The sequence below is a fragment of the Sphaeroforma arctica genome (genome assembly GCF_001186125.1).
Source record: "Sphaeroforma arctica JP610 unplaced genomic scaffold supercont1.61, whole genome shotgun sequence".
NCBI classification, from domain to species: Eukaryota; class Ichthyosporea; order Ichthyophonida; genus Sphaeroforma; species Sphaeroforma arctica.
Window position 1 is genome coordinate 44,533 of NW_014040497.1, and position 15,191 is coordinate 59,723.

At 41.1% G+C, this 15,191-nt stretch overlaps 3 protein-coding genes across 3 annotated transcripts in view; 1 reads left to right on the forward strand and 2 right to left on the reverse strand.

Moving 5' to 3' along the window:
• The window catches only part of SARC_01517 (Ras-like GTP-binding protein A), a 4,715-nt gene extending 3,442 nt beyond the window's left edge, over window positions 1–1,273 (reverse strand). Inside the window, exon 1 of the mRNA XM_014304750.1 lies at window positions 954–1,273. Within this exon, the coding sequence (XP_014160225.1) occupies window positions 954–1,196 (243 nt within the window). The 5' untranslated portion in view covers window positions 1,197–1,273. The remainder of the gene's footprint in view (window positions 1–953) is intronic.
• Window positions 1,274–1,557: 284 nt separating this feature from the next.
• SARC_01518 (hypothetical protein) lies at window positions 1,558–4,295 on the forward strand. The gene has a single exon (XM_014304751.1). It carries the CDS (start codon window positions 1,605–1,607, stop codon window positions 3,678–3,680), a length of 2,076 nt encoding a protein of 691 aa, XP_014160226.1. The 5' UTR covers window positions 1,558–1,604; the 3' UTR covers window positions 3,681–4,295.
• A 10-nt stretch (window positions 4,296–4,305) lies between these two features.
• Window positions 4,306–6,270, reverse strand: SARC_01519 (proliferating cell nuclear antigen). The gene is made up of 3 exons (XM_014304752.1): window positions 5,907–6,270; window positions 5,085–5,549; window positions 4,306–4,701 (listed from the first exon to the last, which is right to left on the reverse strand). Exons 1-3 carry the CDS (start codon window positions 6,135–6,137, stop codon window positions 4,594–4,596), a joined length of 804 nt encoding a protein of 267 aa, XP_014160227.1. The 5' UTR covers window positions 6,138–6,270; the 3' UTR covers window positions 4,306–4,593.
• Between the last annotated feature and the right edge of the window lie 8,921 nt (window positions 6,271–15,191).

Consider the following 15,191-nt stretch of genomic DNA (forward strand, 5'->3'; position numbering starts at 1 on the left):
GTATATGTATATGTATATGTATATGTATATGAATATGTATAGGTATATATATAGGTATATGTATTTGTATATGTAATGTATATGTATATGTATATGTATGTGTATATGTATATTTACATATATATATATATATATATATGTACATATATTATATATATATATATATATATATACATATATATATATATATATATATATATATATATATTTATATATTTATATATATATACATGTGTGTGTATGTGTGAGTGTGTGTGTGTACATATATATATATATATATATATATATATATATATATATATATATATATATATATATATATATAGCATATGTATGTATGTATGTATATATATATATATATATATATATATAAATATATATATATATATATATATATATATATATATATATATATATATGTATGTATTCTATATTCCATATTCTACATATATATATATATATATATTCTGTGTGTGTGTATGTATGTGTGGGTGTGTGTGTACGTGTATGTGTGTGTGTGTTGTGTGTACGTGTGTGTGTACGTGTGTGTGTGTGCGCGTGTGTGCGTGTGTGTGTGTGTGCTTAATCGATAGACATCTCACTCTATATTCATGAATTTTGCCATGTACAAGCCCACTCACTTCTCCGAATGCTATTGAGCCATATTTGAGTGTACGGGTGGTAACCGATTGTAATATTTGTAAACACGGAACCTGACTACTATTTGAGAAAAGTCTTGTCTCACAAGTACGAACACAATGAATATCACAAAGAACATGTCTGCATACCGCAAAATCCAACAACCACAGGCACATGCATATCACAAATGGGTAGTAATACAGCGTATACTCTCCTGATTCCAAGACACTTCACTATGCTACAGCAAGCATACGAGAATACGAGACCGCTGTGTTTTTCGCCACTATAGGCCCGAACGCTGTGTGGGTACTCACCTCCACATTTCTGAAGATATGATCCCTCTGACTAGCGAAGTAGTTCTCCATAAACGCCTCCTGACCTCCACAATCCCACAGGTTCAATACCAAGTTGCCGAGGAATCGTACGTGAGAATGTTCAACATCAATAGTGTAACCCAGTCGACGGGTATCACGAGCTATGTAGTTGGCGAATATAATGGATCTCATCGAGGTCTTACCAGACCCCGATTTTCCCATCAACAGTACCTTCTTCTTCATCGTACAAATGCTTGTCTATTAGATCAACAACTACTACTACTACGACGAGTATGTGCTATGCAATGACGCGAGTAGCGACAGCTATGTTTTTTATCGATCAAATACACAGTGGATTATTGTTGTATGTGAAAATGGCAAAACGTATAGGCCGATTCACGTCACGAAAACTTTGGAACTGGTTTTGTATGGTACCGAACTTTTGTGATAGTCCGAAATTCGCACACACATAAATTTATTTCTTTCCACCAGAAATGTGAATGTATTTTATCAGAAAATGTGAGTAGAAATGTGATGAATCACAGTCAGATGGCATATGTATTTATTTGATTTTGGGGGGTTTTTTATTCTGCTGTGTATATGATACGATACGGGAGTCCTACAGATTAGGTTAGAGCAGGATTGAACAACATGACTAAGTTACGCCGAAAGGATTTGCTGCGCAAGCAGATGCAGCACAAGCTTCGACTGCAGATCTTAGCCGACAGTCACGGTGACCCAACGGATTATTATCAGTTGGCAGACACGTGGGAAGGTCCTGAACTTCCACAAAGACGTCCCTGGACGGATGAGGAAAGGCACGAGTTTCTGCATATGATCAACATAAAGAAAGCTGTGCATGTAGCCGTGGTACCCATTATAAGTATCGATCTTGACTTGGTTTATAAGATCTCAAGCGATTGGGTCAATACATGCGCCTGGGAGGACAAAATCACAGCTCTTACCTACTCTTCTAGTACTGTGAACGGTGATAGATGTGCGTCGTCGCTTATTAAGGCGGGTGCTGACCCATCCATCCGATGGGTCAAGCGTGGTGAAGTAGAGACGGTAGTAAGCTATGCTAAGCTAGCACTTAGAAATGTACGGGCGTATATCCTGTCACTGAAGCTGCCCTTGGCAGTGTGGCTGGTGAAGCAGGTGATTTTCATGCGAAAAGCTGGAGTTGACCGGTTGAACCTTGGGTCAACAAAGACTAAATCATCCTCCCTATCAGCGTGCGAGACATGTAGTCGTACCTCAGTAGACATAGAGTACATGCCACTGGTGTGGAATGGGTGTGAGCATGTGTTCTGCGAGGCGTGTGTGTGGGCGCACATCTGCAGCGGTGATTACGGGCTCACCTTTGCATGTACAAAGTGTGCACCTACTGCGCCAACCGAGGATGACCTGGTTGTCCTAGATAATTCAGACGGACTAACCCCTTCCCAGCGCAAGCACAATACCTCAGAGAAGTACTATGCACTACTTGGCGGAACACACAGCGACGGGTCCAAAGGTGTACCCAAGAAGTCACCCTTCCGAGCTTTATCCCCTATTGAAGTTCGTACCACCCTGCTCAGTCTGATGCGCGCGGGCAGAAAAGAAGTGCTCTTTCAAACCGTGGTATTTGGTGATGTGCTGTGTTTGATGGCTCTGTATACGGCTGGCATGGACGTGGAGCTGGAGGACCAATGCGGTGAGACCCCTCTGTCACTGAGTGTGTTCTACGGCCACGTGAGATGCGTGAAGCTGCTGCTATGGGCAGGCGCGAATCCTAACGCAACTGATAGAGAGGGTAATAACCTGTGCACTATTGCCGCAAAACGCAAACATTCAGAAGTATTACAGGCGCTGTTGGACGGTGGGGCTAAGCTAAGCCTTGCGAATGACGTTGAACGTCCTGTAGTGGCCGATGGCGGTGAAGGTGTGGGAGTGGCTCGAGCCGTTACCATAGCTGCAGAAGGGTGTGGTGTGCAGTGTGAACCTGCTCTACAGGGCCGGGTTGACAGCATGCTCGATTTGATCACACTGAAGAACAACGGCGTTAATATCTCAGCTGACGGGATAGCGGCGCCGTGTGTGACAGTCACTACACTCATCGAGCCCACACGAGCCCACCCGGGTGCAGGTGCAACAATGATTGACGGCGCATTTACTGACGAGTTCTTAGACAGACTGATCAGTCTATTCCATGGCCTTCCCCTGCCCCCAGTGGATGCATTCGCCGAGGCGAGGCGAAACAAGCGCAGGAACTACTCGAAGACCTGTGCACAACGCCGCTACTTTATGGACCATGCTGAGTGGGTGACGGATGCGGTGAACAGGGCGCTTGCGTTGCCTGCTACGGCGGGGAGTGCCGAGACCACAGCCCACGGGTGCACAGTAACATTCCCTCGGTTACGATTTCTGCACTACCTGGAAGAGGGTGGTCGTATGGAGCCACATGTCGATCTGTCCAAGACCGAACCCGCGTCGAAGATCAACTCCACGCACACTCTGATACTGTACCTGCATGATGTGGAGCAAGGCGGAGAAACGGTACTACTGGATAAAGTGGGGGGGAAAGGCGCGCCTATCATCACCTGTGCGGATGGTGTGTCTGATGTAGTGCTGGCGCGTGTCTTACCCAGAAGGGGAAGGCTCCTGTTGTTCCCTCACTTGTGCCCACACGAAGGGTTGCCTGTCGTTGATTTGCCCAAGCTGTTCCTGAGAGGAGAGCTGTACTGATTTGTTGAAACTGTATCTCGAGCTTGTATCCATAGGTTCATACAAATTAATTATCCGCTCTGTCTTTAACTTTGGGAATATAAGACAAACGTTTTGCAATCAACACACTATCGAGGCGAACTTCTGAAACTATTTCTGGTACAAGATGGAGCGTTTATCATTGTGGCACAGTAAGTGTATTTTTTTACAACTGAATTGTTTGCCATAAAGTTCAAACCTTCTACGGAAGCTGCGATAACACCAGAGCCGATAGAAACATATTTTTGTTCTGTGCATTAGATACCGACATTTGAGCTCTGCAGTCCATATATAGAAACTATCTGTGGCCATGAGGATACACTTCTTTTCATGTGTAGCATTCGACCATGTAGTCGATATCAGTTGAGATGCTGGCTACTCCGTCTGGTGGCGTTTATATTTCCTACGTGATACACACAGTTTCGCAAAGGCAGAGGTCTAGGAAATCAGTTGTATATTTCACTCTTTGATCAAGCTACTGTTGTGTAGTTTTAACACGGTGGTATACTTTCGGCTGGCTTTAGAGGGATATAATGACGTTGCTGCATATCGCAAGATTTCTTATAATCGAATCCTATAAAGACGAATCACATAATACGGTTCAGCTGTTCGCTGAATTACTGTAACTGCTATTCAACACTAAGTGCGTGCGTGGTTAGAAAGAATTCGGCTACATGTCTCAACACTTGTACACGTACAAAGGTAACGAGCGTGTACTTTGTTGATGGATTTTATTGTGAGATAGCTATGTACATTATATTTTCTACTAGTCCGTCCGAGAACGCAAACATGCGATGCATCCCGATGATTGTTTCTTTTCATGGTGAGATACGGTCGCCCAGTACAATACGTTCCGCACGGCTAGGTTTTATTTTTTTTTAGCGGACGGGGAGCTTTACTCCTCCCCATCTTCCTCATCATCAGATTCATTCGATAACTTGGGTGCTAAGTAGAATCGGACATATCCCATTTCCTTCATTGGGTATTCGACCATAAGGGGTACCTATAAATGGGGGGTGAGATATAGACATGTGAGTCAACATGTTATACAAATATTGGCTTTGGTGTGAATAAGGGATTTTTAGGTGTCCATACCCCACCCTGGTAGCACGTCTAGGACTGACAAAGATAAAGTAAACATATAGCATGCAGCCTTGACGAGATTTCATTAAAGGTTCCTGACACCGAACAAGAAGATATCAAAAGGATGACAACATGAAACTTGAGCTCGCACGTGAACTGTCAGCGTTGCCCCACAGTCGTATCACCACTATTGCGCACTACAGACAGTACTCAAGTACTTGCTTAAAAAGGATGCTTCAAGCAGAAATGATATAAGAGTCGCACAATAAATCAGACAAGGATCTGAAGAGAAGAAAAACATACCCCATCGCCCAGGTTTAGTGTAACACTCTCGTTCAGCGCTGCTGACTTGGAGAATTGTACTAAAAACTTGGTGGCAAAAGACAGCGAGATGGGTTCTTGGACTTCGATAACAACAGCCTTCTTCTCGTCATCTACCGACGACGACTGTCTCAGAACAATGGATCCACTTCCGGTGTCACCAGTGGTAGAGAACTGTACGCCGTCCTTTGTGCAACTGATAAGCACTGAGTCTCCGATTGTGCTCAGGTCGCGCGTGATACGGGCGAACTCGGCGGAGGGCATACGCACACACACGCTGTACTCGGCCACGGGGATGGCAAGCTGCTCTGCGTCAACATCCATCAGCTTGATCTCGTAGTTGGACACTTTGTCTTGTTCCGTGGACTCGAACATGAGACCTAATACGTCTCCCTTGTCCTCGGACGACAGTGTGATGGCATCGTGGTTTCCAGCCGTCTTGACAATCTACGCGAGTAATTGTAAGTGATGGTATGCTCGGGTTAGACAAAGGCCAGCATGGCAACAGAGAAGAGGAACCAGTCTTTTGTATCGAGAAGTAAGATGAATCTCGCCTAAATAAATTAAGCGAAGCAAAAGCGAACGTCAAGAGAACTGACTACCGATTAAGACCACTAAAGACCCCCTTTAGAGTCGTATCGACACACAGCCATTTTAATACCTATACCCAAATACGCAACACCGAGGAAAGCAACAAGATGACAAAACGGTGAACTGAACGACAAACTCGGCTCGTAACTCGTGTAAAATAGTATCGCCTTTGGGAAATAAACTTGCATTCCACCGGAAAGTAGCCCTGCTTACCTTGCCGAGCGATTGCATGTTGATACCCAAATTGATGGAGCGATCGCAACGATACCTCTCAAACCCTTCTGATTTAAGCAGAAGTGCAACAAGGGACACATGACTGGAGTCCATAGCCTGTAGCGAGATGCCGGTGCCGGAACAGTCCAGGTTGCCTTGCTCTACGAGCTCTCGCACAGAGTCGAGAATTTTCTTTAAGATCTCCGCTTGGGCGACGCGTGCTTCAAACATGATTGCTAATGTATGTGTATGTACAGATTCAAGTCTAGATAGGTTTGAGTATGTACGTGGGTGTATATATGATTGTCAACCCTGTGTGTCTGCCAGTTTTGAGGCTGTGTAAGTAACTTTCAATCGATAGCTGTACGCAGGATCACTTGCCTTCGCCTCGGTGACTGTGATTTTCAGTCAGGCTTCAGTCTTCAGATCGCCAGAGAGTGCGAACCCAAAGTCCCAAACACCGTTCCGTTTCTTGTGAAATCAGAAGTCGTCAACTATTTATGAGCGTCTCCAATCAAATCGCGCTTTCGTAGATATGCGAGTCTTTCCGGCGGTCTGTGCGGACGAAGTGGATTGGGCAATAGCCCCGCCAGGAATACGCCACTTTTATTGGCCTACCATACAATATTGGGCGGGCTCGGATTTCAGAAGGGTGGTAACTTGTACTAAAAAATACTGTATCTATTTATCTTCTCTCTGGTGTTCTGAGGACTGTGTGATTTATATATTTTTTGGTTTTGTTTTTTGTTTTGTTTTTTAAAAAACAAAAAACAAAATAAGCTTTGAGAACGGACGAGTAGTAGGGCAAACGACCTATAATGTCACCGTAGGGCGCAGGCGGCATTTGTTATTTACGTGGGTCTTGACAGTTGACACGCATGTCACTAAGGGATGTCACTTTCACACGGTGAGTTAAAGACACAGTCAATAGTCTGCGGGCAAGAAGTGAACAACTGACCGTAGCATTCTACTTTTGAAACCATTCAGAGAAGTCTCTGGTAGATAGAAGTCAGTACGAAGTGTTTACTGGTGTGCTTCAATGTGAGGGTTTGTGCGTGACATAGCAACAAATCTATTTGAAGCTTCTCGCCATTGGGCTGCACCTGGATCGAGGTGTTAAGCTAGACAGCTGCGACAGATATGAATTATCAACCGAACACAGTCACTCAAAATTAGTTGGAAATGACTATAGTATACTCATAATTTTCATGTATGCGAGGCTTTGTTTATACAGCCTGCACAAGTGGTAACACGAAAAACACGAGACAAGTGACTTATCAATAAATCACTGGCCCAGTCAATGGTCATGATAAGTACATGCGGTGATAGAGGCTCAATCTGAATGAATACTATATTACGGGCATGAATGTGTACACAGAGGCTCAGGGGAGTTTACGGCTATGCTTAATCCGGTTTGTTTTGACGAGTTTGAGCAAAAAGTCACAATACAATGGCAGCCAAGTAGTACGCATGCAGACCCCATAGACAAGCAGATATAAACCATCATCTCGGCAAACGTATAAACCGGGATATATTTATATCGGTGGGGACCTTTTAACCGCTATTTGCAAGTTTTATTCATTCGGATATCAGAGCTGGCCCAATTGATTGTGCTTAGTTAAAAGTCTCGGATCATATCGTAACGAGGAGTCACCCAGCTTGCACAACATATAGTTATAGTAGTAGTCACATTGTAGGATGCAGGGTCTATCAACGCGTGTTCATCATATCAAATCGTAGACCAACAATACAGATGGACTTCAATCGATGGAAGAACAGTGTTTACAACTTCGGTACTCAGGGATACGGTCGAGTTGGTAACTGATGGGTATGAGCCTACGTATATACATGTATTTATATATATATATATATTTTAAATATGCGTGTGCCCTCGCATGTGTGTGTGTGTGTAAGTTTATAAATATATATATACGTGTGTGTGTGTGTGTGCGTATGTGTGTGTGTGTATGTAGTGTGCGTCTGTGTGTGTGTATTTAATATATATATATACATATATACATATATAAAAGTATATAAGTATAGGTATAAGTATAGGTATAGTTATAGTTATATGTATATATAGGTATATATATATAGCATATATATATTTATATCTAATATATGTATATATATATATATGTGTGTGTGTGTGTGTGTGCATATATATATATATATATATATTGTACAAACATACATATATAAATCTATATTTGTATTCATGTACGAGTGTGCATTGCGACATATATTTATGCCTTTGACAGTCTACATACACATTACTATCGGGTTCAAGAACAAACGTATCAGAATACGTATCATGTACAACCATTACACTATGTAGTTGTGCGCCGAATATCAACAAACTGATCAGAGTACTGATTCGGTACAACCATTGCACTACATCTGCGCCCAGGAACTCAACGAACGTCTTATTATTGCTATGTACATACTCATATGGATGTTCTTGCTTATGTATATCTGTAAGCATGAGGTTGTATCCAGCTCAATCTATAATACAAATCTTGTATACTGTTGCCACTGGGCTGATGATCCTCTTGTAGATGTCTTTGTGTGTCATGGTCTGGTTTCGCTGTAGGTCTATGTATCATTTTATCTGCAGAGTGGATGTGGACGTTAGTTCACAGCAGTGTGAGATCCATGTATATATATGTATATACATACACTCAGCCTTCCAGGCGGGTTCTCAATTTCCGACTGCCATTGAACATATATTTGGTGGGTTTTTCGTGTCGGTATTGAAGCTTCTTTTAGTCGCTGTACTGTATGCCTTGTCAATCTGCTGCTTCAACTCGAATCTACAACTACACAGCAAGTAAATATGAGCTTGACAAATATTTCACTGGCTATCCATCCTTACTCGAATCGGACTATGTCTGGGGGATGGTGCGAAGTGTTCTCTATGTTTGAGCCGTTGTATGTTTTTGATTCAACTATGAATTTAGACTGTAAATCCGTATGATGCATCTACTTTGCCTCGTTTGTACTGTATGAGAATTGTTTTCTAAATCATACCCCGTAATTTTCATTCGTTCTCCGAATTGTTGCATTCCGGAGAGAAATTGACAGTTGATTTTTGCGTTTGTGCATCTGAGTGGAGACTATATATTGATGCGGTTGATCTACATGTTTGTAGGCAGCTGCTTTGTCATTCTGAATCACTCTGAAAATTTAGGGAAGTGTCTGGTGACTAGCTGTTCTATTCACTTTGTAGTGGAATATGAGTTCGTCAGAGAATACTTCACATGATCACATTCGTACCAGAAGACGAGCACAAATTATCGATAAAATTGATGCACGTGTGTAGTTTAAATGTTGGCCACTCTGGTTTGAGTAAACGTATTTGAAGTGTAGTCTAACATTTAATTTCAATTCGCAAGCGTCAGAGAGAGAAATATATAAAGTGATCCTTATGACGAAGACGGTACCTTCCTTCCGTAGACAATTATTTATGGTTGTTGAGCGTAATATCAATTTACATTTTTATATAATAAAGCATAGTGATACAGCACATCCGCATTGAAGCCTGTCACCGTCTGCTTTTCCGAGGCTCATCGAGTGATTTCAATGTAGAATGATCCTTCATAATCAGTCTTGGTTAGGCCGTGAGACTTCATAATCATTCCGGTTTCAAGTTCATGTATGAGCCAAAGCGTTCCGTCACAGTACTGAATGGAATAGAGCGTTTATACCAGGGAGTCTCTCATCGATTTCTTTGTATTTTTTACTTAGTCGTGCAGAACTTCTGTCATCGACCTATCCTCTATTGCAATGGAGAATATGAACTCAGCAAACGCTGCTCTTTTCTTTGGAGTTCTATCCACTCACGTGTACAGCATTGTCGAAGTTTTCCTAAAGTCGGCACATAATTGTACCTGAAAGTCGCTATATCTTTAATTGTCAAAATCACTTACTACGTCGAACCTTTTGTCCATCTCGTAATGTTTACTAGCTCTTGTTGACAACAAGCCTGCCCAACCCTTCCTTATCAACACCAATGAACATTAGTTCGTATCGCTTGTTCCCGCCTTATAAAATCCCGCAATAAGATGGCCTCGCCTGCCTATATCGACCGGCTTAGTATCATTGGCCAGCAATAGCCGCTGATCGGTCAAATCCTGTGCTTGTCCGGACAAATCTAACTCGAAAACATCTATCGAACTCACTTTGGAGCAGCAGTCTCAGCCATACCGGATATTGGACATCTGCGCTTTGATGCCAGTATTGCTAAGGCTAGACCCGGCAGGATCCAAAAACTCCATAGCGTCACAGTCTTTCAGGAATTGGTCTGCTTCCTTCAATCGCCAATTGAACGGCGGTGACCTGTTCTCTGAGTGCAATTGTTCATTACGTGCGTTGTCTTCTATAAATTCAACTCTGCCTGTATCCCATCGTTAAATCTACACTGTAATATAAAATGTTGCTTTGAATTCAATTGTGCACGAAGCTTTCGATAGCTTAGAACTACTAATAAATGACTACTACTATACTGGCCATGGGGTTCTTCCCACCTGTTGCCGAAACCACACTCTTGTTAGCATACGACTATCCTCACGAGCAAAACGCATGTATTATGTCGTAGCCAGGTGAAGAGTACCGTCCATATCTCTCTACAAATTTTGTACTTTCATGTCGTCATTGTTTGCATCAAGGTATACTTTTGCCTTGTCAAATAGTCTCAACCACCTTATGTAGAAGAACGAAAGACCGAAATCTCGCTACTCAAAACGGTACATCGACACACTTGATACACTGGATGACGCCGCCTTCGATCCAGCGACGGATGCGCTCGCTTTGGACATATTATATGAGCCTTCAATGGTTGTCTGAAAGTTGGATTGTCCTGCAAGGTAAAAGAATATGAACCCTCGCCGTGCGATTTCCTGTCAACTGTACTACTGATCTCTGTTCGCTTACAATCTGGAGAGTATCCTTTAAACTTGACATGATCTACGTCTCGTTTTGTCTTATCTCACATTCAATAGCTGGAATAAATAATGTGATAGTTTGTTTGATACCGAGCAAACATTCTATAGCCGATATGATACATTTATGATTTTAACCGTCCAATCCTCGATTTCAGGTGAGCATACAGCTGGAGTATTTTACTTTCGTGTCAAACTATCACGTCGGCGCCGTACCATACTGTCTTCTTCCGTATGTGAGGCCGTCGTCTCGATCGTAAATAGTAGTATATGAGCCGTGATGTTAGCAAATAAGACTTCGATCTGCTATACGCTGATATCTCGTGAGGCAATTTCAACTAGTCGACTATTTGCAGATACGAATATTGAAGACAGCACTTTTGGAAGAATGGTAAAGGGCATTTTGATGATGTCATACATACAGCATTAACTTTGGTGGATATTGGGCCCTGTCCTGAGAATATCGGAAAGGTGATACAACGGTATTCTCACATATATCAGGTATGTGTGATCATGTTTTAAATATTGGGCCATGTCCTGAGAATATCGGAAACGTGATACGATAGTAATCTCACATATTTCAGGTATGATGATCATCTTTTGAATACATGCAATACGCTAGTCAGTGGATTGTGCAAAATATTTTTAGTGATGTGTAAAGGCAAGGTCTGGGCGATGACATAGTCATCGTTATCGTCGTAGATTTTTGCCGATTTTTAGATTCTTGTTTTATACTGAATCACACAACTGGGCAATATACAACTTTCACTTCACTACATTTCATAGTCTTATCACCGTGTGCGCAAAAAGAGACCTTAGGGTGACATTGCTCTGAATAATTTTAGAACAGAGAATGGTGGTAGCTCAGTTGTATCGACGATTTTTTAAACATTCTCGCTGCAAATTCTCACGTCGCTGTGATCGGAGTGACAGGGTTCAACTCAACAACAGTTGGTGTGCTAAACATTAAAACTTGATTTCAAATAAATCGCTTGAAACAGCACCAGATTGATAGCCTAAGGTTTAATGTACAGCACGAGGTGTATGAATATGCATTCTTGTCATGTCGAATGATTCATGCAAAATTCACTTTCGTAGATTTATCAATAAAGGCCGTTGCAACGATATATGGATTTTGGACCCCGAGTTGTATCTGATTTGGGATGATAAAAATATAATGGTTCAGGGTATATATTTACAACAGAGTTCAACTCGGCACCGGGTGATGTTCAATTCATTAATACTTGGATTTCACTTCGTTCGCTTATGGTATCAACGTATTGGTAGATTAAGGTTTGATGTACAGGATATGTATAAGTGTGCATCCCTATCATGTCGAATGGTTCTTGCAACTCACTTTCATAGTTTATTTTTTCATATAGGCTGCTGTGTCAGCAAATATTTGAAATTGAATCTTTAGATTATATCTGATGTGAGGTGGAAAAGATGTAAAGGAAGGTATATGTTGTGCAACAGGGCTCAACTCAAGAATGATTGATGTTCCAAACATTAAAACTTGGATTTCAATTTGTTCGCCTAAAACAGGGATCGATTGATAAGAGAAGAAAATAATGTACAGTTCTCAACTATATATTTACAATATCGATTGATTTTCATTAGCTATAAATCTGAAATTTCGCGAAGAACCATTCGCGGCTTAGGTTCGGTGTTGATCACCTGATAAGTTCATTCTATTATCATATAAACGAAGTAGTTACACTAGAACGACGTATGAGCCTACATGAAATTTTGACTTCTTATGAACACCCGGCTGTCTAGGTCCCATATTAGATCAGCAGCCAAAAATTGAACTTTATTCTAGACTGCTAGCACAGGCTACAGGCTCATAGAGTTCTGTCACGATGTTGTATTAGCCAGACACGCTGCAGGTTTTTGATGTATTGTCATTTTTCAATATGGTAGCATCATTCCGATATACATACATGCCTGGAGTATCGATCACTTTGCCAGGCTGCTTCATATCGAAAAGCATACGTACAATACTGCCAACATAGATAAACTCTGTCCTCAACAAACATGCGGCAGGCCCTGTAAGCAACAAACCTCATGAATTGTGCTGTGAATACCTTGATTCGTGTAGCTCACTGTTCGATGACAACACACAATAGATACTTAAGTATTGATTTCGAGGTTATATCTGGTCAAGAACGACCTCTTTTGTAATATTGCGATACATAATGTTGGATACTGTCAAAAATCGACTATAAAATGCAGTTTTATAATGTTTTAAGCAATGTATATACATGATGCGCACTGAAAGCGACAGTGAGACAATTGAAGTTCACGTTAGTTTTAATTATCATACACTTGTAGTTATGTCTAGCAAATTTAGACTTCAATCACTGCATGAGTTCATGCACACTACTGTTGAAATTCAACTGAAATACACTGGTGTGTACTTATTTTACTTAGCTGATACTGCTGTATAACCGTGTAGGCTCTCCATCCATAGCTCAGCGACGATGTGCCACCACGAAAGGTGGGTTTTAATATATATTTGCTGATCGAAAACGCCTTCCGAGTATCTGGCCAACGTTTGATTCCGGAAACCCTTGAATTGCCCAATGTAAATACTACGTGAGCTATAGAAGGAGTACAGTGTAAGAGATACGAGAAATATGGCAAATCACACGAGTTACAAGCTACTATGTTGAAAAACTCAATCTGCCCTGTAAGAGATTCGTGATTTTGTATCTACACTCACATCTGGAAGACAACTCTATCTGACATCGGGCGTTATTCATCACAATGAGTTATGACGCTGGGATATAATAAAGGAAGCGATCGACTGAATCTGAGACCATACTATCGACTCCAAAATTCTTGCAGCGCCAGCTTGATATGATTACTAGTAGTGACGCTGTAGAGTTAAAAGGGTGTGTGGGTTCAAATCGTTCCATATGTAAATTATCGTTTCCTGATGTATGTGTGAATACTCTCTTGGAGCCTAATGGTCGCGAGAGTATGTTAATATTATTTTGTAATCGTGAACAGCTATTGGCCACTCACACTGTATATACTATGTAGAATATAGGTCCGATTGATACAATTTCATGTACATAGCTGTATTCCTAGTTCACGGAAGAGTTGTAAATATAAAAGCTATTGGCCACTCACACTGTATGTACTATGTAGAATATAGGTCGGGTTGATACAATTTCATGTACATAGCTTTATTCCTAATTCACGGAAGAGCTGTAAATACAACTGCCTAAACTTGAATTGTATAGGGGTCCGGAAAATACAGCAAAATAAAAACGCAAGAACAAATATATTAAATAGCACAACATGTCTGATATTATTATCTGTTCATTTCCGATTACCAACGTGGCCACGCAGATTTTACCATGTTAATAGGGATTCAGAGAGGTTGCAGAGGCAGACGACGGCCACGCTCTACACAATCCCATATTTCTTCTATTATTCCAGATACTTGCTAGACATACCTTCCACATGTACATAAAATGTCTTCTTTTTTTTGGCACGTTTTTTTATAGACCAATTTACCCGCACAATAGAGTTTTGAGCTTTTTGAGTGTGTATATGTAGACCTGCTCGCGCCCCTACTTCTCTATCGACTTCTCATACATTGTAGGGAGGTTGGTTTGTACTGGTGGAATACTAACCTTGAATAGGTAGCTACATGCCTTTCAAAGAAAAATTATGTTTCATGAGCAAGAAAATACAGACTTTGAGGTAAAAACGACGCAATAAAGGCGAAGCCGATAAAATATCGATGACTAAAGGTTAAAGTTATTATGCCTGGTTACATTGATACTGGATTTTTATCGTCGTGCAACTTCTTGTGTATTTTTATTATTTACCTTAGACTCGTGAATAATAGAGCTACTAGTGAATATGCATCTGAAATGGTAGTACTGCTGGTATTAATTCTATCGCCGTTACTTAGTTTTTTATGTCCTCTTGGTCTGTCTGGTTAATATGATTGTATTACCACTAAACAGTTATTGAATGGAATAAAAACTACTATTGTCAAATAAACTTTACGGGTCTATCGAGTAGAAAAACATACATACGTACAAACACGATAACAATATGCTTTGGGAACCTTCGTCAACTGAAAATATAGCTTAATATTTTGGGCTGGTGGTATGAGATGTTGTTAATCGAACATATAATAAAATGTACACATCTCCAAGGATGCGAAAGTCGGACTCGATAAAAGTTTTCAACATATAGAGTATCCCCCAAGTGAGTATGAATTTTATAAATATGTATATGACGTTCAATATCAGGTCAAGCAGGTGATTGTTAGGCGATGTATTGAAATTGAGTAACGTGCACAAACTCTCACCAACTGCCT

Coding starts and splice junctions, on each gene's coding strand:
- SARC_01519 (XM_014304752.1), bottom strand. CDS start 6,137: ATGTTTGAAGCACGCGTCGCCCAAGCGGAGATCTTAAAGAAAATTCTC. Junction 5,550..5,906: donor ACATGCAATCGCTCGGCAAG/GTAAGCAGGGCT, acceptor TTACTCGCGTAG/ATTGTCAAGACGGCTGGAAA. Junction 4,702..5,084: donor CACTAAACCTGGGCGATGGG/GTATGTTTTTCT, acceptor CCCCATTTATAG/GTACCCCTTATGGTCGAATA.
- SARC_01518 (XM_014304751.1), top strand. CDS start 1,605: ATGACTAAGTTACGCCGAAAGGATTTGCTGCGCAAGCAGATGCAGCAC.